The sequence below is a fragment of the Aquarana catesbeiana genome, linkage group LG11 (assembly GCF_042186555.1).
Source record: "Aquarana catesbeiana isolate 2022-GZ linkage group LG11, ASM4218655v1, whole genome shotgun sequence".
Lineage (NCBI taxonomy): Eukaryota > Metazoa > Chordata > Amphibia > Anura > Ranidae > Aquarana > Aquarana catesbeiana.
The window spans coordinates 91,179,599-91,203,839 of NC_133334.1; the positions used below are offsets into that span (position 1 = coordinate 91,179,599).

Genomic DNA, 24,241 nt, shown 5'->3' on the forward strand with positions numbered 1-24,241 from the left:
CGAAGTGTATATAAAGCGGAACACGCGTGCGTCATACGTACAATCTGTGAGTGGAGGAAGGAGTATTGGAAGCGCCGATTGTGATAATGAAGGTACAATTTTAACTTGGGGCATCAGTGGCATATACTGCTTAGAGATTGAGACCTATATTGGGACAATATTATGCGAGTTTAGCTTGACATTAGGGTTTGTCTTGTGTTGTGTCTTGCAGATAAAATGGATTGATCACGACTTCCTCCCCCAATTCATTGATATGTGCAGAGAGCTGCCCTGTTTGTGGCAGGTGAAACACCCTTTTTATACTAATAGAATAAAGAGGAAGGCAGCACTGGATAAATTGCTTGAATTTGTGAAGCCGCAGATCCCCACGGCAGACATCAACTATTTGAAGTGCAAAGTTGGTGGCCTGAGGAGCACTTATAATAGGGAGCGCAAGAAGGTCAAGGATTCCATGAGATCAGGAGCAGCAGCAGATGACATTTATGTATCCAGGCTGTGGTACTGTGACCTGTGGTTTCTGCCAGACCAGACTGAAATCAGGCCATCACTCTCAACCCTTTCTTCCACTCTTTCTTCCACCCCAGCTGAGGCTTCTGACGTCCAACCTGGGCCTTCCACCCAGGAAGAAGATGTGGAGGAGCCCAGCTTGAGTCAGGTATAGCATTGAAAAACAACTACCTCCGTGCCAGTGGTGTCAATATTTTTTTAAAAACCAATAAGTGAATCATATAAAAAATTGCTACCAGTGAAAAAATGTAGTCTAATAGGAATACACATATAACAAGCTGCTCCCCAATTTGAACATAAATGATCAAAAGTAAGTAAATAAATAGATAGATACGAGTAAACCTAGTGACCAACGCACGCTTCCCTGAAGACGTTCATAACGAAACGTACGTCGGAGCGGTATGTGGTCACGTGTTTGCTTACCCACATCCGGGTTTTCTGGTTGTCTCTCGTGCCGGGTGGAACGCACGCCATCCGTGATGCGATGTGATGGGTCTCTGACACCAATCTTACCCTGACAAACGAGCAGCCGCAGTGCCGGGTAGGCACCTACAAATGTAAGCGGCCATTTGGCTTTTTCAATCTTATTTTAACCTTTTAATAAATGGTTTTACGCTACGGAGACTTTGTTCGTTTCCCATATATCCTTTTCTTGAACGATTGGGACCGAAGGGGTCCATGCCTAAAGCATCATCCAGTTGTCCAGCCGTCCATGTGAGCAGGCACAATCCTGCATAAGCACTAGTGACTCTCTTTTTAAGTAAAGGGGTCATTGGTATCTGGTAAGCAGATATCTATTACTTCAAGGTGTATTCTCTTCTTTTCTTTGGTGACAGAACTCTTTATATCAGCGGCAAGAATTTGGCACATATTGGAAGATATCACTTAATTTTAGAATGTATTCACTGTATTGGGAAAATTTATCACCAGCACTGATATCAATGCATTGTCTTTTGTAGGCCATGTACTAACTTTATTGCCATTAATTTACTTTATCTTATTTAATTTTGTATCAATTATAGTATTTAATTAAGTATTTGTTTTGCACTTTAAACTATTATATTCTAGTCTCTAGCGCCCCCTATCTATTTATTTACTCAGGTATAGCATTGTTCAACATATTTCTCAAAATTGTGTGTGATTGATGAACAATAAACTAAATCTATGTCCCTTTTTCATACACAGGAAAGCCTCAGCCAGGAGGAGGCTGTGGAAAATGGCAGCCAGGAGGTGGCAGGGAAAAGTGGCAGCCAGGAGGTGGCAGGGGTAAGTGGCAGCCAGGAGGTGGCCGGGCCCAATAGCCTGACCGAATCCTAGGTCCCTCCCCTCCGCCTTCAACAAAAAAGGCCCAGGAATGACAGGAACGTGGAGGAGTCAGCACTTGGGTTAATTCGGCAGGCTTCTGCGGCCCTCAGAACCCCCCAGTCTTCTTGAGGCCTATGCCTGCATGGCTGCCAACAGGAAATGGAAATGGAGGTGGGCCAACGCCTCTTTTGTGAGGAAGTGATATATATGGCCCTAAATAAGGGGTTGAGGGATGAACCCACAAGCAAAACCCACCTGTGTGAGTTGGACCATCCTCCTCCTCCACATCCTCCACCTCCTGCCACAACTCCAACACCAGAGCCACAGCCTGGAAGCAAGCATAGAAGGAAGCGTGGAAGGAAGACAAGAGAGTGATGGCCTGGTCCTGCTCCTTAAACCCACACTGCCCGGAAATTGGGGGCCCCATGATGGCACTGAGAGTGATGGATACACAGGGGAGACAGGCTGGCAGCGGTGCACTGTGCTGTGCAGAACGATACCTATTTCCCAGCCAGCAGGGAGGGGCGGGGCCAGAGCGCCAGTGATGACTCCGCCCCATGCAGCTTGAATGCTCGGGACTCGGAGGCCACTGAGCAGGAGCTGGAGTGGAAGCTGCTGAGTCGGCAGCACTGAGAGCCCGCCTGCGGAAGTGAAATTGTGGATGGTGTCATGGTGAGCCCAGCTGTCCAGCACTGTTTGCACCGAAGGGCTTGGAATGCCCGGAGGGATGCTCCCTCCTCCACCCCTCCTTCTGCCTGCATGACTTGATTGGTATAGGTGAGTCCAGTGCTGGAGGTGGGCCAAAAGTTCACATGCACTGTATCTCCACTGGAAAAGGGGGTACTACATGGATGGAATAATTGTGCTGGGGGATATCAAGGGTGTATGGGGGAAAACAATGCTGAGGGGGGATCTGGGGTGTATAGGGGGTAGCAATGCTTGGGGTATTTTGGGTGGCTATAGTGCTAGAGGTATCAGGGATGTAGAGAGGCTACAGTGTAGGGGGTATCAGTGATGTAGTGGGGTCACAATACAAGGGGTATCTTATGGTATATGATAACAGTGCTGGGGGAATATCTAGGGTGCAGAGAGAGATTAGAGTGCTGGGGGGATATCTGGGGTGTGGAGGGGTCAGAGCGCTGGGGGATATGTGGGGTGCAGAGAGGGATCAGAGCACTGGGGGATATGTGGGGTGCAGAGAGGGATCAGAGTGCTGAGGGAATATCTGGGGTGCAGAGGGGTCATAGTGCTGGGGGGATATGTGGGGTGTGGAGGGGTCAGAGTGCTGGGGGGATATCTGGGGTGCAGAAAGGGATCACAGTGCTGGGGGGGATATCTGGGGTGTAGAGGGGTCACAGTGCTGGGGGGATATCTAGGGTGTAGAGGGTTCAGAGTGCTGGAGTGATACAATATACTTGTTACAACTGTCCTAAGCATGATTCTAGCAAATACAGTATCTCACAAAAGTGAGTAAACCCCTCACATTTTTGTAAATATTTTACTATGTCTTTTCATGTGACAACACTGAAGAAACTACACTTTGCTACAAAGTAGTGAGTGTACAGCTTGTATAACAGTGTAAATTTGCTGTCCCCTCAAAATGACTCAACACACAGCCATTAATGTCTAAACTGCTGGCAACAAAAGTGAGTACACCCCCAAGTGAAAATCTCCAAATTGGGCCCAAAGTGTCAATATTTAAAAAAAATAATAAAAGCTTCAATATTTTGTGTGGCCACCATTATTTTCCAGCACTGCCTTAACCCTCTTGGGCATGCAGTTCACCAGAGCTTCACAGGTTGCCACTGAAGTCCTCTTCCACTCCTCTATGACGACATCACGGGGCTGGTGGAAGTTAGAGACCTTGCGCTCCTCCACCTTCCGTTTGATGATACCCCACAGATGCTCAATAGGGTTTAGGTCTGGAGACATGTGGGGGCCGTGGCTGTATCTATTGTCCTTTTATTCAAAAGGGAGACACCATTATGTCTGTTTCTACAGGAAAAACTCATAAGATACATTCTTTCATTAACTACAACACACGCTACATCGTGTATGTCATTACCTGTACCACATGTCGCATACAATACGTTGGCAGGACTACACGCAGACTAAAAGATCATCTTTACGATCATCTTTATGATATCGAGAAAAACCATGCCACAAACGTTGCACGACACTGGAACGAAATTCTCCAGAAAAACACATCAAGTCTCACTATCCAGGGGATAGAAAAAATTAAAAAAACACTCAGAGGCGGTAACAAGTTTAATATTTTATGTAAGCGGGAGGTTCGGTGGATTTTCATTTTGAATACTAGACGTCCCTTTGGTCTTAACTTTGAATGGAACGTGTCACATTTCTACCAATAAATCTATAGTTCAATAATTTATGGTCTTTAATCTAGATACTTGTCAAGGTGTTTATTTTTATTTTTGTTTATTATTTACCCATTCGTCACTCTAACAATGTGTCCCCGAGCTATTTTTTCCAGTTGTTATTCAAATCTATTATATTACAACACATTACAATAGTTAGAGTCCTGGCGACTTTTTATACATTCATACGCTCACCACCCACCATTAAATATGTTATTTAAAACTCCATTAGACTTTATCACTTGTAATTCTGAACCTTAGTCCTACATTTATTCAATGATGGTGATGAGTTTCAGCGCATGTCTGTGTCTATCACAAATGTTTGTTACATATACAGAACTTCCTTATCCTACATAATATTTTACAAAGCTCTCTTCAGCACTATTCGGGAAGAGGGTCAATACCCTCTCCCCCTTTTTTGTACTTAGTAATGTTTTAAATAGTTGGTTATACATCTTTTGTTTGTTTTGTCTATTTGCATTATTTATTCTATTCTATATACTCTTTATGCATCATGTAATATGCTACATATTTTTGCTTATGAGAGTATAGTTTCCTTTCCAACTTTTTCAATATTGCTATATATATGTGTATTCTAAGAGATTTAATTGCTTTGTATTATACACATTTGTAAAGTGATGTAAATCTATCTTTGAACAATTGTTATTTCCCGATTTTTCAGTGTATATACAATAGATTTTAAGATCACTATTACTATTCTTTTTTACACTTCTCCATGTGCCAATATGTGTTCACATATATAGTCATGGATATATATATATATATATATATATATATATATATATATATATATATTGGTATCACGCCTTTTTTTTGGTATCTTATTTATTATTATTTTTTTTCACCCTTTTTCTATTTTTACATTTTGGTCTTGTTCTATATGTGTCCTTCACATTCACAGGTACACCTTATTTTCTGGGTTCACGAAAGTTAACTATGCAATAGGTGTGTTTTTTCAATTCCAATTTCACATGTGATTGGAGTATTCCATATCAATTTTCCCCCTTATATGCATTTAGTTGACATTCAATAATCTAGCTATGAGTAAGCATCAGCTGATGTGAAACGCGTGTTATCCACCCCTGATGTGACTGTATTTTGGATTTTATTCATTTTCGTCAAATAAAGATGCCTTTCTCCATTGAGTGCGGCTGTCCAGGATCCTTTTCCTCTTCCACATACTAGTGCAGAGCCAGCACCTAAAAGGTTGAGTAGGGTGGGAGCATATATCCAGGTGTGGTAGTCCTGGGAGCGGCATTTCCTTTTGTAGGTCTGGAGACATGCTTGGCCAGTCCATCACCTTTACCCTCAGCTTCTTTAGCAAGGCATTGGTCATCTGGGAGGTGTGTTTAGGGTCATAATCATGTTGGAATACTGCCCTATGGCCCAGTCTCCGAAGGGAGGGCATCATGCTCTGATTCAGTATGTCACAGTACATGTTGGCATTCATGGTTCCCTCAATGAACTGTAGCGCCCCAGTGCCAGCAGCACTCATGCAGCCCCAGACCATGACACTCCCACCACCATGCTTGACTGTAGGCAAGACACACTTGTCTTTGTACTCCTCACCTGGTTGCTGCCACACACGCTTGTCACCATCTGAACCAAATAAGATTATCTTGGTCTCATTATACCACAGGACATGGTTCCAGTAATCCATGTCCTTAGCCTGCCTGTCTTCAGCAAACTGTTCGCGGGCTTACTTGTGCATCATCTTTAGAAGAGGCTTCCTTCTGGGAAGACAGCCATGCAGACCACTTTGATGCAGTGTGTGGCGTATGATCTGAGCACTGACAGGCTGACCCCCCCACCCCTTCAACCTCTGCAGCAATGCTGGCAGCACTCATACGTCTATTTCCCAAAGACAACCTCTGGATATGACGCTGAGCATGCACTCAACTTCTTTGGTCGACCATGGCGAGGCCTGTTCTGAGTGAAACTTGTCCTGTTAAACCGCTGTATGGTCTTGGCTACTGTGCTGCAACTCAGTTTCAGGGTCTTGGCAATCTTCTTATAGCCTAGGCCATCTTTATGTAGAGCAACAATTCTTTTTTTCAGATCCTCAGAGCGTTCTCTGCCATGAGGTGCCATGTTGAACTTCCATTGACCAGTATGAGAGAGCGATAACACCAAATTTAACACACCTGCTCCTCATTTACACCTGAGACCTTGTAACACTAACGTGTCACATGACACTGGGGAGGAAAAATGGCTAATAAGACCCAATTTGGAGATTTTCACTTAGGGGTGTACTTACTTTTGTTGCCAGCGGTTTAGACATTAATGGCTGTGTGTTGAGTTATTTTGAGGGGACAGCAAATTTACACTGTTATACAAGCTGTACACTCACTACTTTTCATTGTAGCAAAGTGTCATTTCTTCAGTGTTGTCACATGAAAAGATTTAATAAAATATTTGCAACAATCTGAGGGGTGTACTCACTTTTTTGAGATACTGTATATTATGTGCACAGGACAGCTTTGTTACTTTATGTATGTAGTATTTTCCCACTGTTTTCTTTGCAGTTCAGAATGATTGTTCATGTAGTTAAAGCGGAGCTCCACCCAAAAGGTACCTACTTGATGTCTGTTTAACTGAGCTGTCTCCATTGTAGGGGCTCCAGGGCATTACTTTGCCCAGGGGCCCATGATGCTATTAAGATGGCCCTGGGAGGGGGGTGGGATAAATGAAAGGAGAACGGAGGGTAGGTTATTAGGGTGGGGCACGTTAGGGCCCTGGTTGATTCAGGACGGCCTTGAGGTTCAGATTTACCAAGGTGTCTGTTCTATTAGGAAGCTCTGAGGGCAATGCCCTCCGGGGAGAGAATGAATTGTTTCCATATCACCCATGTTTTGTTATATTTTTCTTGTTGGTGTCTCGCAGAGAGCACTAGGTCTTCCAACTTACTAACACCTTCCGAATCCAGCTTGCTGCTGTTGGCGGTGTTTGGTTCTTCCAACAGAGTGGAATACAGGCTTTGGCAGCATTTAATAGGTGACGTACAATCGACTTTTTGTATAATTTTGCCGACATGGTAGAGACGTGTAATAGGAAAAAGGCCAGATTGTCCGGGATATTGTATTCTGTAAATTTCGTGTGGGGTGAGATACCACCCCGTTAGAAGCTTGTAATTTGTTTCCTGTACTTTAGTACAGATAGAGGATTTTAAGGTGATTTTAAGGATCCAAGTCCAGGTCTCTTTCCCACTTACTTATGAAGTTCAACGTCATGTCCTCCGCTGGAGAGATCAAGAGACATCAAAGACAACACCCTCGGGAGGGTATCCTCTGTCGTACAGAGTTCCTCAAATGTTGTTAATGGCTTATTAAAACATTGTGGATTAGGTATAGACGTGAGGTAGTGTCTTAATTGGAGAGCGGTCCAGAATGGCAGCTTAAATGGACCTGTGGCGCATGTAAGTGTTGCTATCGAGGCCCAGGAGCCATTTATCAAAAAGTGTTGTGCCCTTGTGCGGTTAGCTGTGTAAAGCATGTCTCTGATTTGGGGGTCCACCCCGGGAGGGAATTGAGGGTTTCCTATAATGGGAAATAATGGTGATTCAGTCGTGGATAGCAAGTGTGTAAAACAAGCTTGTGAGCCTATGCGGATTGTTGTACCTATAGTTGGGTGTTTCTTCAGGTCCCGAGCGGGACTTGTGTTTGGGCTTGTTCCAAACATGTCCATAATTTAGATTCCTGATGATGACAACAATCAATGACCCTGCCCAAGTGGGCAGCCTGGTAGTATTTTCTCACATCGGGAACTGCCAGGACTCCATTAAGCTTGGGGAGGGACAAATAAAAGTCCCCAAATAAAAGTATTAAATTGCGCATGTATTTTTTTAAACAACTGCAAGGGGATTGAGATTGGAAGTGTCTGTAGTAAGTATAGAAATTTGGGTAGGATGCACATCTTAATCAGGTTACATCCAAATCATGAATGCAGACCTTTTTGCTATGAGTCTAGCAGGGCTTGGGTCTTGATCAATAGGGGTAGGAAGTTCAGGTCGAAAGTGCGGGTTAAATCAGCTGGGACCGAGGTACCTAGATATGGTGGAGGATGTCCATTTAAAATTAAAACTAGAGCGGAGTGTGGACATGAGGATAGGTGGTATTCTGACCCCCATCACCTCTGATTTGATATAATTAATTTTCAAATTAAATTTAGTTCCTTAAATGTCAAATTCTCGGAGGAGGTTCGGGAGTGAGATAGATGGGTTTGTGAGAGAGAAAAGTAAGTCGTCAGCATATACTGAGACTTTGTATTGAGTGTCTCCAACTGTGAGGCTTTGAATGTCTGGGTTCAGTCTGACCTTGCATAGGAATGGCTCTAGGGATAGGGCGAATAAGAGGGGCGACAGTCCATAACCCTGTCTAGTTCCGTTTGTGATCTGGAAGGGATCTGATAGGATGCCATTAGTTTTGACCTGTGCAGTAGGGGTTGAGTAAATTTGGGTAATCCATTTAATCATAGTTTTCCCTAGCCCAACATGCTTTAGGCCCGCATACGTGTAATGCCAGTAAACACGGTCAAACGCCTTTTCAGTGTTGGTGTTGACAGATATAGATGGTGTATTGCCCTGTACACACGATCGGACATTGATCGGACATTCCGACAACAAAATCCATTGGATTTTTTCAGACGGATTTTAGGCCAAACTTGTCTTGCATACACACTGTCGCACAAAGTTGTCGGAAAATCCGATCGTTTTGAACGCGGTGACGTAAAACACGTACGTCGGGACTATAAACGGGGCAGTAGCCAATAGCTTTTGTTTCTTCATTTATTCTGAGCATGCGTGGCACTTTGTGCGTCGGATTTGTGTACACACGGTCGGAATTTAAATGATCAGATTTTGTTGTCAGAAAATTTTATATCCTGTTCTCAAACTTTGTGTGTCGGAAATTCCGATGGAAAAAGTCAGATGGAGCCCACACACGATCGGAATTTCCGACAACACAATCCAATTGCACTTTTTCCATCGGAAAATCCGACTGTGTGTACAGGGCATTAGGGTCTGATTAGCTATTTGAATGAGGTTCAGCACTTTCGTTGTGCTGTCCCTGGCTTCCCTTGTGGGAATAAACCCCACTTGATCTAGATGGATTAGGTTTTGCATGTGTCGGGCTAGCAGGGTTGCCAGTATTTTAGTGAACAGCTTAAGGTCGATGTTTAGAACGGAAATGAGTCTGTAATTACTACATACGGTCGGGTCCTTACCATCCTTGATGTGCCTGTTTTTAACCACCTCTAAGTGAGTGCATTACTTTTAGAATAAATTTGTTTTCAAAATTGAGACACTCAGATTGGTGCTGCTTTTCTGTTCTCCTATGCTTTCATCCCAGAGTCTCTTCTGCTCTTCAGCGTGCTGCCTTTCAAGTGTGAGCTCAAGACACTCACCCCATTCCCTGTGGCCACCACTTAGGACTTATGGACTTTGTTTTGAACATTTTATTTTAATCACTATCTTCTCCCCAATGCCTTTTTACCTGAAATCCTGGACCAATAGTGTTCCCCATTGTGCCTCTGAGTTTAACATCCATTGCCCCCTTTTTTCACATACATTCACAACTTTTGAATATATTTCTGCTATTGTGTATGATCTTATACACTTTAAACTCCCAAGTGTTGTTGCTTTTGCTTCTGACCTTGGAGTACCTAGCGCGACAATTATTGTTTTCTCTCTTTGTAGCAAAGATCTAGGGGTCTGTTCTTTTGTAGGTTACTCCTCTGTGCTAGGAAAGTCAGCTACTGGGTACAGCAGAAAGGGGATACTGGCTAGCAATAGCCTGTCCTCATTGCTCAAGAGTGCATGTTGCTGCAAATAGGAATTTCACAGTCAAGTTGAAGCAGTTGTCCACCCAGTAATTAGTTGAATCTGGAGTATCCCACTATCTACCCTTCCCTGTCTAAGTTCTCAAACAAAACATTAAAAACAACCTAGACTGATTATTCAAGAAACAAACCTAAGTGTGTACCTGGCTGTGGAAAATACTGTGTGCCTAGCTGAAGAGATAAGGCAAGAGAAAGTATTCAAGTGGCTCCTAAGAACAGACATATTATAAGTACAAATTACACCTGACCTTCATAAAAAAAAAAAAAAAAAAAAAAAAGTGTAACTTGCTCAAAATAAGTTTATTAATCAATGTTATAAATATAAATGATGACATTTTGAGTACAGACATTATTGTTCACAAAGAAATCTCACCCAGCATGCCATAACTTAAGTACAATAAGTTTAGTCATAAGGTTTAATTACAATGGTTATATAATTAAAGGATAACTAAACCCAAGAACAAAAAATGTAATATATTGCAGCTTATCAGTCCTTAGATGTGGTTGATGCATTTCCTTTTCTAAGCGAAGAATATTTTCAGCAAGTACAAAAATGCAATGTCCGGTGTCATTCCTCCTTAACTGAAAACACAAAGAATCCTATTTTTCAATAAAAACTACTAACTTCCTCATCCACCATATAATGGAGATGAACTATGCCAGAAATGTTTGATGTCCAACCTAGAGGACAACAATAGCCCTCTCCACACCTGCAGTGGAGGAGTGTAGCCACCTTTTGTTATTTGCAGTAACAGCAGGCGAACATAAAGGAAAAAAATGAATGCAGCCACCAGAATGCAGGACTGGTAAGCCCCAATATCTTAGATTTTTTGTGCCTGGGTTTAACCAAGCTTTAAAAGGATTTCCATCATTTAAAGGTGGAAACATTTTTGTATATTTTTCTTGTTTTTGATTAGGTGATCAAGTATTAATGCCACAAATAAAAGATCCATTTTTTTACATATTACTTATTTTCCATTTCCTGGCATGTTGCTTTTCTTCAAAATTTCTGTGGATTTCTTTGATGTATTTGGACCTTTCTTTGTGCTCTGTGGGACTTGCTTTGTTACCTGTTTCCCACCTGGCTGTGATATTGGCTTAGACTTATTTGTCTCCTCTGAGCTAGTGTCAGGCTCTTCGTTTTCGATAGACTCTGATCCTGATTCTTTGCTCTCTGTTTGTTGACCTTTGCTGTCCTTGGTTGGCTTTGTAGCCTTCTTTACCTTTACAGTGGTTTGAGGTATAGCGTTTGTCACATAAGAAGCTTCTCCATCTTCTTCTTCTTTACTGCAAACAGCACAGGAACACTTCTTGATATCAACAAAGCTGTAGTTGATTATATTACCATTCGGACAGCCTAATTCAATGGTTACTATTTCTGTTTCTGTCTCCCGACAGCAACTGCATTTGTGCTCAATAGATTTGGATTTTGCTGAGTACCTGAAGATAAACAAAATATGTATTTAGCATTCATTTATTCTCATGGTTTTCAGTACATGTACAAAAAATGCAATTAAACAAGCGTTGTCCAGTCATTAAACCAAATGTGACTTAACTGGGTGCCCACTGTGCTCGCCTGGCACAACTGGGTGCTCACTGCCTGCTCCCAGCTAAGAGACTGAACTGTCAAAGACAGCTCTCAGTTTATAATAAAGATCAGGAGCCAAACACAATGATCATATGATTAGGCAGACCTTCGAGCACGTACAAGACAATCAAATTTAAAGCGCCCAAGATTTTAATGCCATTATTATGCATTATTTCTCCACTGTATCAATAGAGACAGCCATGGTAGTCACACAGTATGAACAGACTGAACTTTAAACATGTCTGTCTTTGTTCATCTCCGTTATTTGGTGGATTAATGGGACTAGAAGCTTACAAAATAAAGATACGGCCCTTTGTGCTTTAGTTTAAACTCGCAGGATGTGTACTTGCTGCAATTGTTCTTAGACTGAAAAGGTAAAAACGAATGGAAGCACTACATCTAAAGAATCGTAGGCTGCAATATATTACATATATGCTTTTGGGGTTCACCACTACTTTAATGTAATTAGCTCATGTACAGACATAAGTAACATTTTAATTTGGCCTCAGTGATTCCCCAAATAAAAGCATCCAATTTTCACATAACTCAGACTAAGATGCAACTGTCACAAAAAAAAAACAAAAGAAAGCTCAGGCAGTCATATATTTCATGCATTTTTGAAGATAGGGTGATTTTTAAGCAATAAAAAGGGTTAAGAGAGGGTTCAAGCATCTCATAGGGGGTGGAGCATGAACCACATGAACAAACGGCTGGAGCCTCAGTCTTTTTAACATAGGAGGACAATGACAAAACCATTGGCAAAAATTTACATATAGGCAGTAGCGTTTATAAGTGCATAAAAACAATCAGGGGACATTTACCAATTCCGTTGCACAGCAAAAAATTGCTAAACAGGAGCAGTGAGACAGCTTATGGGGTAATTTCATTATATTTAGAAAGCAAGATTAATAATTTCTCCATTTGTTGCTCTACAGTAGCACTTCAATACAATGAAACCTGCCCCTGACCACTTGTGTGAAAATCTCTGTCATCTCAAGTGATAACTCTCTTTCAAAACTTTGCATACCTGTCACAGTTTACTGGCAAGTATTGCAGCTGCAGGGGTTCCAAATACTCAGAAAATGTGACACGTTTCGAAATGAGAGACAACCTGATTTATATGTGATTGTGTTGTCAATTTTCTTTGTAAATGTACCCAACTTTCTATTTATTTTAAACATGGTAAATAAGCAAGGGCCTGGTGATTGAGCTTAAATTAAAATGAAAGGGCAAACTTTTTTTTTTTCTTATTTGATAGCGTAAAGCCGTGTACACAAGGGCCAAATGTCAGGAGACATTTGCTGGTTCAAAAAAAAACGTCCGACATTCGGCCCATGTGTATGTTGGTCTGTCCAACAGAAGTCGGCTGACCGGCAGCGGATTAGAATTCTCAGCCAATGGCAGAGTGCTCTGGTGGGGGTCCCCCTCTCAGAACACAACAGTTCAGTGGGGGAGATCGCTGTACTAGTACAGCTGAGTTGCACGATAAAAAAAAATGTTAGTGTGTACCAGGCTTTAGGAAGGGCTATAACCCCTGTCAGGTTTATTTTTACCATCTGTGTCCCATTGGGGAGATTGCTCTTTACTTTCTGACCCATAGCCAAAACATAAAGTGAGAGAAAATTCCTCTAGTGAATTCCTCAAATGAGGGAATCCCTGGTTGTCATCTAGGTCACCAGAAATAGTGTCCCCATTGGAAGATATCCCCACTCTTCCTGTCCTGGGAACAACACAAAATTTGGCATTTTCTTTACTTTCACTCACAGAGATAATGGTAAACAGGACAAATAGACAGGGTGAACCCCTCATATGCCGCGTACACACGATTGGACTTTCCGCCAACAAAACCGTGGATGTTGGCTCAAACTTGTCTTGTCACACATATGTTGGCCCAAAATTCAGAACGTGAGAACATGGTAACGTACAAGCTGAGAAAAAGGAAGTTCAATAGCCAGTGCGGCTCCTTCTGCTTGATTCCGAGCATGCGTGAGCTTTTGTGCGACGGACTTGTGTACACACGATTGGACTTTCCGACAACAAAGTGAAGTTGGCGGAAAATTTGAGACCCTGCTTTAAAACATTTGTGGCTGGAAAGTACGACACCAAATGTTCGATGGAGCATACACACGGTCGGACTTTCTGACAACAAGCTCACATCGAACATTTCCCGTCGGAAAGTCCAACTGTCTGGACGCGGCATAACAGGGGCACAGACAGCAATAACGACTGACAGGAGTTCTAATCCCTCTCCACTCAATCCAAAACTAAAAAAAGTTTAATTATATTTGAACTATACAGCAGTATCTTACTTCTCATTAGCAATCAACATACCTGGAGTAGCTTTCACACCTCCCTTTGCAATAGGACATGTTTACAGGCTTCAGAGACTTGCAGCCATTCTGAAGGATGATCTCCTCAGTCTTTACATTCTGACACTTGGTTGTTTCTTGGACACCTGGATGAAATAACAGTGAAATCTGAATGTAAATTTCCATTTATTGCTATGACGATCCTTTCTGTGTGTGTTTTTCCTGTCTGACATTCTAAAGAAATAGTTTATACACTAGCAATACATTATTTGTTGATAATCACCACTTTCAAATAATTTCAAATGAGTTTGTTCTTGTTCATAAAAAAAGTAACAAAAAACACCAAATTCTTTTATTTTTATGATTTGTGTGGCATCTGTTTACAAATGTGTTTATAGCATATTGTAAAGCATTGATAAAATATATCTCTTGAAACACCCTAATATTGAATAGAGCCAGATAAAATACTTACAAGTTAGGCAACATCCTTTACTGTCTTTCTCAATTGTTCCCTGAAAAGAGAGGTATGATAGAAGTATTGGAGCTTATGGATTATTACTGTGTTTATTATTAGGCTAGCAATATACAGATAAATCTTTCCATCCTCACTAAAACTGTCCATAGATGCTCAAATCTCAGCTGGTTCAGCAGGGACAAGCCGAGATTCGAACCATCTATGAGCACTGATCGACTTGGGAACAACCAGCATGTCAGATTCTTACATGCAATTACTGCTAACAGCTATAGCTGCTAGCAATGATCACTATGTTCTCCTGGCAGGGGAGGATCCTTCACTTTTTATATCAATGTTTGTCAAGCTTGGTGGTGTTGACAGGGCCACCCACAGTTCAAATGTTGGATGATTCAGCAGGAACTTCTGGTTGAATCATCCAAAGTTTGAGCTGTGTATGACCCGCCTTAGACATCAAGAAGGGAGAAAATTGTATAACATTTAGAAATCACTTATTGGGTTGTATTAAAACGGAATAGTGCTGATTTTTAACACAATAGTTCCAATAAATATTTACTGACATTTAATGTAACTTAATAACTAATTGAACATTTGCCATGTATGTAAAAAAAATATATATATATATATAAAAGAGTAGATGGTGATTGAATGAATCAAAATAATTTATTGTATGTAATGAATAATCTGTAAATTTACAAAACTCAATGGCATATATAATGAACAGAATGGTGACTGGATAAAAGATCGTTCTTCAAAAAACATAGGCAATCGGCTAGATAATTATCAGTTATGTTAAAACTGAATAGAGAAGTAAAGCTGGCCATACATTATACAATTTTCTTATTCAATTTCCTATAGATTTACCTTTCGCTATGTAGTGCAAGGGCCAGCCTAATTAGATAGCAATTGAAAGCGTTGAGCTTTGACCTCATATTATATGGTTTTGGTAAATCTAAAGGAAATCTAAAAGAAAGTTTTGTGACTGTTAATTGAATCATTGATAAATATGTGTCAAACTGAATAATATTTGGCTGAAGGTTTACTGGGATTGATTTACTTAAGGAGTAGAGGTTGTGCACTTAGCAAAATGAATGATCGCTTAGCTTACTAAAGAAAGATGAAGCGGTGTTCACTTTAAAAATGCTCAATAAAGTGCAAGGGAAATAAAAAAAGATTTTGGTTGCACATGACTGGATAATAGAAGTAAACACAGCCTCACTTTGCTAAGTGAATAGTCTGCATTGGCAATAAGTCAAATGCTCTCAAGCTGTCGCTGTGTCAATGCTTACCGGTACACAGTCATCCAGGTTGATCTTTGGACATGATCTTTTGGATGCCACACGCAATAATTTGCCTTTCTTTTTCACACATTCATACTCAGTACAGTTATCTCCAGGATGTGACCAGGTTTCTCCAGGCTACGAAAAACACAAACAGATGTATAGGCAAAAAATCCTCAGTAGAGCTGAAAAGTTTTGCATAGCCTAAAAACTACAGCACTTACATTAAGCAGATAAGTGGAGTTATCAGGAAGATCCATGACACACTGAGTCTGTACACAGGTTCCACAACATTGTCCAGGAACTTCTTGGTAAGTAAAGCCCTAGGGGATACAACACAGGGATTGTAACTTAAAATGTAGCTTCCAGGGAGGATCTTGAGTATGTTATATTTCTGAGACTTACCTCTGCACATTTGATGCTACACAAAACTGGAGTGCACTTTATATTGTGCATTTCCGAAGTCATATTCATCGTGCCATCACACATGCACATTTCACAGGGGTTTGAAGAAGGAACAATTCCACCTGGCTAAAACATGATAAAACATAATAAAGTAAAAAGATTTGATCAAAGTACATCTAAAGAAAGCAATATAAGCAACAAAGGCTGGTACAGAGGAGATGAGTTACAGTTTTTGTTACCTGGTACTCTGTTCCATTATGAACACAGACATCTTTTGGAACTGTGGAGAAATAATCAAAAACAATGTATATGTTAGGGAACAAAACATATTCAGTACATCTATCCAATACAGGTACACCTATGCTTTATCCCTTAAACTGCAGCAAGAAGAAAAAAATAACCGTGGATCTGCCAATATTCCAGTGTGCTTTAAATTCCTATCCAGTGTTGTCATCAGTGGCGGCCGGTCAACAAGGGGTGCCCTCCCCAGTCCGCACAATCCTCGCTCCATGTGTGTGGCCGTGCACTGTGCGGGGCGCTGGACCAGCAGGTCTACACCAGGTCCATCACCCCCTCACAAGCACGTAACCAGGGCCCGAGGCCACAAGTGGCCTGTTTCATTTTGTCCTCGGGGTGCAGAGCACCTCCCACTCTCCGATACCAGCGAATCAACACTCACCATCAGCTTCCAGCTTCCCCAGCCAATCAGGACAGGAGGCCAAAGACCCAGAACCTGGAAAGAAGACCGGGTCAACACAGAAGCTGCGGAGACGGGCACCAGGGGAGCCGTGCCTGCTGGAGGGCGCCGCCCGCAGAGTGAGTGTGGACCTGGAGGGGCATGTCCGCAGCCCCTCCACCCCAAAATTCTCCAGCACCAGCCTCCACTGGTTGTCATTCCTGCCTGCTGAACTACAGAGCTCCACCTATCCCCACCCCCTGTCTCTTTGCATACATTGTCTTCTTATCCAGCAAAATAATGCTGTTGCCTGGACTCCAAAGAGCCAGTCCGCACACTGGGGTTGATTTACTAAAGGTGAATAGTATGTTCACTTTGCAAGTAAAGTTTTGCTTTGCATGAGAATTTTCCAAAAGCTTAGTGAATGTGGTTACATGTCACATTGTAAAGAATATCCACTCACGTGCAAGGAAAATTAAAGGATACACCATCTTTACTTGTATGGAAGCCACCAGAGATTAATTTCATTCACTAAGCTCTAAGCAAAGTGCAACTTCCCTTGCAAAGTGAACAGTCTATTTTCCTTTAGTAGATCAACCTCACTGAGTGTAGATGTAGTTTTAGGGCCATGCCTACATAAACTGAACTCCCAGAAGCAGCCTCTTTAGGAATTTTACAAGCCACACTGAATAGTGAAAACGGTTTCTCCCTATAGGAACATGGTGGAGGAAACACATGATGCCGGGGAATGCTCTAGAGTGGGAGATTTGCACAATTAGGTAATGACTGAACATATAATATAAATTAAACAGACTATTTTCATAATACAGGAAACTCAATATTTGTGTTAGAGAAAGGAGACAATCACTTACCACATTCGTAGACTGGGCAGCAACCTCCTGCATTCATCTGCAGCACAGCTTCATAGCCAGGCTCACAAACTGCTTTTACATCAGAACACAGACTGATGTTGCAACCTGTTAGCAGGAAGAAGAACAGCTGATCATTCACTCTATACATTGTAATGGAGAAACAGCAAGATTATTCATAAACAAAGGCTATCTGTGATAGGGATTTGCCATTTCAATTTATCTGTGGAGTCCATATTTCTTAAAAACACTTTAAAACAAGGCCTCATTTATTAATGTTCAAAGTGCAAACTGATATCAGTTTTTTTCTAGGAAGAGTAGGAATGAAGTTTGGGTTCTCAAATCCCAAACTTTCAGCTGAAAGGTTTGCAACCAGAAATAGGGAGCAATTTATAATGCAGTTTATAGCCTTTTACCTGGTCAGCTGAGTTATCAAAGCCAATGATTTAAAAAAAAATGGGTAACCCAACACTTCTGTTAAGAAGGGGGCTCACAGCAGCCATGTTGATGAGCTTGTGTTAGACCTTTGTAGGGAAACCAACGTTTTATTCTTATTCTTTCATTTTGTCATCGGTACGTACCCCATGGCAGTGCCCAGCTTACTGTGCATTTTGTTTGAAAATAGCTTGCTTGCTTATTAGCCCTAAAAATGGGTGGAATTGAATAGCAAGATTCCCCCCTCTATAAACTTTAATGGGGTTCATCTCAAAGTTTGTGACCTTTGAGCAAGATTTGCAAAAACGGAACCAAAGCAGATTCACTCATCCCTAGAATGAGAATATGTAAGCCCAACATTTCATATTTCTGATATACCATGTACTTGTACGAAAAATATCCTGTTCACGTTGCATTACTTCCTTTGTGTGAAATCCCTGGTGTTCCTACCAGTCCCTTTGCTTTCCTTTTAATAACTGACCACACTAGGCATGAGAGCACCCTGGTCAGTTTTCTAGCTGTGCTAGAACTCAGTCTACTCTCCTCCAATGATCAGACTTATGCTGACATGACCCCTCTGCACAGCCATTCATTGGGAAGATCAGTGTTCTGCTGTTCCTCTTCCCGCAGCTCTCTGAGCTCCCTATACAGCTGAGAACAGAGAGTATGTGTTCACTTCTAAAAAAAGGGCAAACACTGTATTTATAATGTTTTTCATACGTATACATAATACATTGTATATACATTGCATATTGTATATACATATACAATGCCTTTCATTTTGAATTTAAACTGAGTGGATTGTTTTACAAAGCAAGGGTTTACATTACTGGAGAACAGATCTTGGCAGCCTGTCAACATTCCTAATGTAAAACAAACAGCAGATGTTTCTTTTTTATCTTTAATAGCAGATCTTTCTATGAAATTACAAACTGACTGAAACTGACTTTAGAGTCTTTGCTGTAAACTTTTCGGTTCTTTGAGATATAATTACTTTACCCTACAAGCAGCTAGAGAGGTGATTGGGGACTTGTTTTAAAGTACTTTTAATGTTTGTTAAGAATATGTAAATGATTTAATAGTCTGGCTACTGGTACATTTTCACTATGATTTGAATTTACAACCACCGCTGTACTTACGGCATTCTGTGATATGACAGCAGGGGTTAGATGAGTCGAGTACAGAAACCGGCATAGATCCTTCTTCAGTACAGGATGCAGGAGTAGACATTGGACAGGATTTTGCTGCACACTGCACACTCATTGTTGCATTATCACAGATACAGGTCTGACAGTTGCTTTCCCATGTTTCTCCCGGCTGTAAGTAAATGAACATCAATACATACTACATTGTTCACAGTCTTATCTGCCACATATTTGTTTCTGATTTTATAACTCTTATATTCCTTACCTCTCTAGGCATTCCATCTGGGCCAGTACATCCTGCATGAACAGAGAGTATATTTATAACTGTGCAGAGCAGTCAATTTGATCCTGAATACTTTAACTAGATGGAAAACAACATACCGCAACTGGTTACACATTTGTCTGATATGGTGTTGAATCTTGTAGTGCCCTCAGGACAGTAGCATCCTTCCAAGAAATCTCGGGTCTTGTTACAGAATACATTATTGTACCTAAAAGTGAAAACAGAAGTTAGAGCAAAAAAACAAAAGAAAATCCCAACAAAGATACAAAAGCAACAAAAAAATACACTTACTTAGAGTTACAGGTGGGTTCTACGGCAGGCCCACATGGTTTATATATGAGGTGTGAGGAACAGTTCTTGGCTGTACAAAGATAAAGAAGTTATCTTTATCTGTGTAATATGCAAGAAGCTAGCAATTTAAATGCAAAACATAACTGGTTCTTATGACTGAATTTATACTTACGGCATGCGCCATTAGTGCTATCTCTCCAGTCGATGCAGACACCTTGAATTCCACAAAGCCTAGCATAGCTTTGTAAACTGGCGCACAAAACCTCGCCTTCTGTTTTGGTGCAGCCATCACTAACACAAGCTTGATAGAATGGCTCTGGTGGTACAACTTTATGGCATTCCTTGAAGACACTATTGAAAATTCCAAAAGTTAATGGCTTTAGTGTAAAGCATTGTGCACAATCTTCAAAGTCAACTACAATAACTTAAGTGGCTTTAACAACACTGTTATAATGTGTCTTCATTTATTGCATGGTTCCCTCATATTTTCAATTTTACCCAAATCTTTACATGACTTTAATTATTCCTAATTTAAAAAAAGCTCACCTGCTCAGAATAACCTTGCAGACTTCAGGGGTGTTGCAGGGTTCTTCTGTTGTCTGCACCTCAGTGGAAAATGTTGATGGAAGTAAAGACACTTCCGTTGATGGAACTATAGTTGGTAGAGTTTGAGGTGCACTGGACGAGTGAGAGGAGAAGTATGTGGATAGAAGGGGTGAGTAAGATAATGTTGGCTGGCTACTAACAGTGGGGGCACTGGTGGTGATGGAACTGCATGATGACGAGTCCTGATTGGGTACTCCCCAATGTCCTGCCATCTCAGTACATGATGAAGCCTGCTGTCCATTAGGCAAAATGCAATCATCTGCTTGACTGTTAGAACACTTTCCTATTGAAATTAGGTGCATTTATTAGTATGACCGATTATATAATGCAGCACAAACAGAACAAATCCAACATTTTGGAGACTTACCACAATGACCTTCAGTATTGCCTGAGAACTTGTTGATTGGCAACCTGACAGTGAAACTAAGAACATTGAAGGAGATGTATGCTCCAAGTTCCGGTATCTCCACTACCATAAAAATGCCTGAGGATGTAATAGTTATACCATTTTTGTTGATTGCAGGGTATACTCTTTCATTGTTGATGTAAATCTGTAACATATATGCAAAAATGTTAGATAAAAAGGGAAAAGTTACTGAGTAATAAATAACAAAACCTGAAATGAAAAAAAAAGTATTGGCTGAAATGCAAAGTGTATGTTACCTCTAACAATAAACATTTCTAATTTGCTACCTTTTAGGCAGGCCATAGATGGCGCAAATTTCTTTCCTGCAACCATGGGGGCAGGGGAAGCCATCCCCGTCAGGAGAACACAGTGAATATTGCTAGTTGCTATAGTAAAATCCGACAGGCTGGTTGTACCCAAGTTAATCGCTCGATCAACTTGGTACATTCAGCCTGCTTATAGACAGTTCGACTCTCAGACGGTTCCTGCTGAATGGCCTGCCTTAGTCTTTGAAATAAACCATGTTTTGTTATATCTGTGTAACAAATACTCGTTGATCAGAGTTGTCGTGTGTCCTGTGCACACTTCCAGTGTTATTTTAAGGAGCCTTAATAGCCTTACCAGTTTCTATCTTCACTACAGAAAAATGAGTTCCTATGTTGTGCAGATGAGGGCAGTGGGAAGAGATTTAGTATGTTAACAAAAGACACTTGGGCAGAGCTAATACCACAAAAATACCATGTTGTCAGCCAACAACAAGAAAATAGGAGCTGAGTGCATTTTTGGCACATCACCAGGTATTTTTCTGTGTGTATATATTTGAGAGATAAACTGCATATGTATTATTTTTGCCATAACATACACTTTAATGTCCAGCAAATTACCATGATATGTTTACAGCTTATCAAACTACAAAACTATTTAGAAGGTGGAATTGATTACCTTGTTTGTTATTCGGTTGATCAAAGATTGAGAGGTCAGGACGATCGTGTCATTATTGTACATAATACGAAGGGACTTAACACAAGATGGGTCCTCGGGGTCACAAGCGAAATTATCGATGTAAACCCGAAAGTGGTCAAAGACTGGAGTTATTTGCTGAACGAGAATATATGTGCATTGGCCGTTGAAAGCATAGTAGGTACCATCAAAGGTGACATAATGTGATGTTCCCCAACCACCACAGACACCTAAGGGCATAAAAAAGGAGAACTTAGCAAATGCTACAGCAATTAAATCATTACATGCAGCAAAAGAATTCTGCTTTGTAGGACTCACAATCACACTCGTTCTGATAGCAGCAGCCACTCTCGTCAAATGTTTTCCTGGGCTTTAAACGGTTGGCACAGACCACATTTTTAACTGGTGCACACTCTTTTTTGTTTACGACAATATTGTTTTGACCAATACAGGTAGCATGGGTACATTGATCTATCATCCATGTTTCATTCACCTGTGGGGTAAAAAAAAAAGAATTACAATTGACACCTTCACCGTTTTGTTCTTTTGCAGGAACTTCATCTTAAAGTGATTGTAAAGGCTGAAGTTTTTTACCTTCATGCATTCAATGAAAAAAACCTTCTTTGTGCTGCCCCCCCCTCCCCACCAATACTCAGCTCGCTCTCGATCCAGTGATGTTCTCAGGAGTCTTGGCTGTCCCGGGACTCCCTCTCCTCATTGGCTGAGGCAGCAGCGGGAGCCATCGGCTCCCACTACTGTCAATCACAGCCAGTGAGCCAATGAGGAGAGAATGGGGGCGGGGCCGAGCCGCAGCTCTATGTGTCTTGTGGACGCATAGAACAGGGCTTAAGAGCAGTGTCCCCATAGGAAGCGGCTTGCTATTGGGAGCACTGGTCAAGGGGGAGGAGCCAGGAGCGCCGGCGAGGGACCTGTAAAGAAGAGGCTCGGGCTGCTCTGTGCAATACTATTGCACAGAACAGGTAATTACGTATGACATGTTTGTTATTTTTTTTATTTAAAAAGCTAAACCTTTTATGCCCTGTACACACGATTGGTTTTGACGTCGGAATAAACTCTGAAGGTTTCTCCGACGGAACTCCGACGGAATTCCGCTCAAGCGGTCTTGCCTACACACGGTCACACCAAAGTCCAACCGTCCAGAATGCGGTGACATACAACACGTACGACGGGACTAGAAAAAGCAAGTACAATAATCAGTAGCCAATAGCTTCCGTCTCAAGCTTGCTTCAGAGCATGCGTTGTTTTTGGTCCGTCTAAACAGCATACAGACGAGCGGGTTTCCTGATAGGAATTGGTTCCGTCGGAAATATTTAGAACATGTTCCATTTCTAGGTCCGTCAGAATTTTCGAAAAGAAAGTCAGATGAGGCATACACACGATCGGAATAGACGATGAAAAGCCTCCATCTGACTTTTTCTGTCGGACATTCCGCTCGTGTGTACACGGCTTAATACCACTTTAATCTCAAGAAGGATATATATGAGATTGTGGCCATTCCACGAAAATGTTTGCTGTTGTTATAGTAGGATTAGGGGGAGTTCTTTGCTGTTGAGTTAGAACAGAAGTAAAGTTATTATAAGGGTTATTGTATTCAGTGTTGACTTGCAAGGGAATGCCATATTTCTTATCCAATGCTCAAAGGAATGCAGAGTTAAATAGGTAAAATTGCCTACACTACAAAAGATGGCACTGTAATTGAAAGCAAGAGCTACAAGAACCCTTGTTCTAATTGCAGGATGTGCTGGGTGTCAGTGCTGTAACAATGGGCAACTGAACAGAAAAATACCCTTCTTGGACTAATACCACCAAACTGACCTGGTATAACAGTAGAACCTGCTGCGAATTATCACACTTTTCTTTGGTGGGATACCCTGTTTATCCTGGAGATGGGCTATTGCGCTAAACCTGCTATATAAACCCTGCTTGCTGAAAGTTATCCTTAAAGGCTGAATATAGTCCAAAAAACAGTTTTGAACGTCTGAGAAGACTATGTTTCTCCCAATACAGCTGAATATGGCAGTTGCTCAGATCCATTTATAACAACTAGTATAGGAAAGGAGAACAAGGGCATAGCAAGATACTGAGAAATACAAAAATGACCCAGCACACAATCAAGCTCATAAACCACAAAATGAGTTCCCCCCAATATCGCTAGAATTCATTTTCTATATATTCACCAAGTTTACCTTGACTAATATCACCTGCTCTGGCAGTAGCAACCCAGCAGGCCAAACATGGGATTTGAGTGCAGGTTATGAATGTGTGACTTCTTCCATTATACACTGACCATCACAGTCTTCTGTGTGTCTGACCAGTCATGCATTGCCAGTAGTACTTAAAGTGGGAGTCCGGCGACCAATCTTTTTTTTTTTTTTTTAGGTCATTGAGACACTTTGCTAACCCCAAAATAATACTCACAGTTTGGGTGTAATATTTCCGCCTCTGTTTT

At 41.3% G+C, this 24,241-nt stretch overlaps 1 protein-coding gene across 1 annotated transcript in view; it reads right to left on the reverse strand.

The window, feature by feature from the left end:
- Nucleotides 1–10,339: 10,339 nt before the first annotated feature.
- Nucleotides 10,340–24,241, reverse strand: part of LOC141111710 (uncharacterized) — a 67,512-nt gene continuing 53,610 nt past the window's right edge. Inside the window, exons 32-48 of the mRNA XM_073603855.1 lie at nt 22,090–22,264; nt 21,754–22,001; nt 20,773–20,956; nt 20,346–20,688; nt 19,972–20,150; nt 19,800–19,869; nt 19,607–19,716; nt 19,491–19,522; nt 19,220–19,397; nt 17,649–17,753; nt 16,340–16,380; nt 16,101–16,226; nt 15,920–16,018; nt 15,705–15,833; nt 14,416–14,455; nt 13,966–14,089; nt 10,340–11,486 (exon numbers count right to left, since the gene is read on the reverse strand). Coding sequence (XP_073459956.1) covers nt 11,015–11,486; nt 13,966–14,089; nt 14,416–14,455; nt 15,705–15,833; nt 15,920–16,018; nt 16,101–16,226; nt 16,340–16,380; nt 17,649–17,753; nt 19,220–19,397; nt 19,491–19,522; nt 19,607–19,716; nt 19,800–19,869; nt 19,972–20,150; nt 20,346–20,688; nt 20,773–20,956; nt 21,754–22,001; nt 22,090–22,264 — 2,655 coding nt within the window. The 3' untranslated portion in view covers nt 10,340–11,014. The remainder of the gene's footprint in view (nt 11,487–13,965; nt 14,090–14,415; nt 14,456–15,704; nt 15,834–15,919; nt 16,019–16,100; nt 16,227–16,339; nt 16,381–17,648; nt 17,754–19,219; nt 19,398–19,490; nt 19,523–19,606; nt 19,717–19,799; nt 19,870–19,971; nt 20,151–20,345; nt 20,689–20,772; nt 20,957–21,753; nt 22,002–22,089; nt 22,265–24,241) is intronic.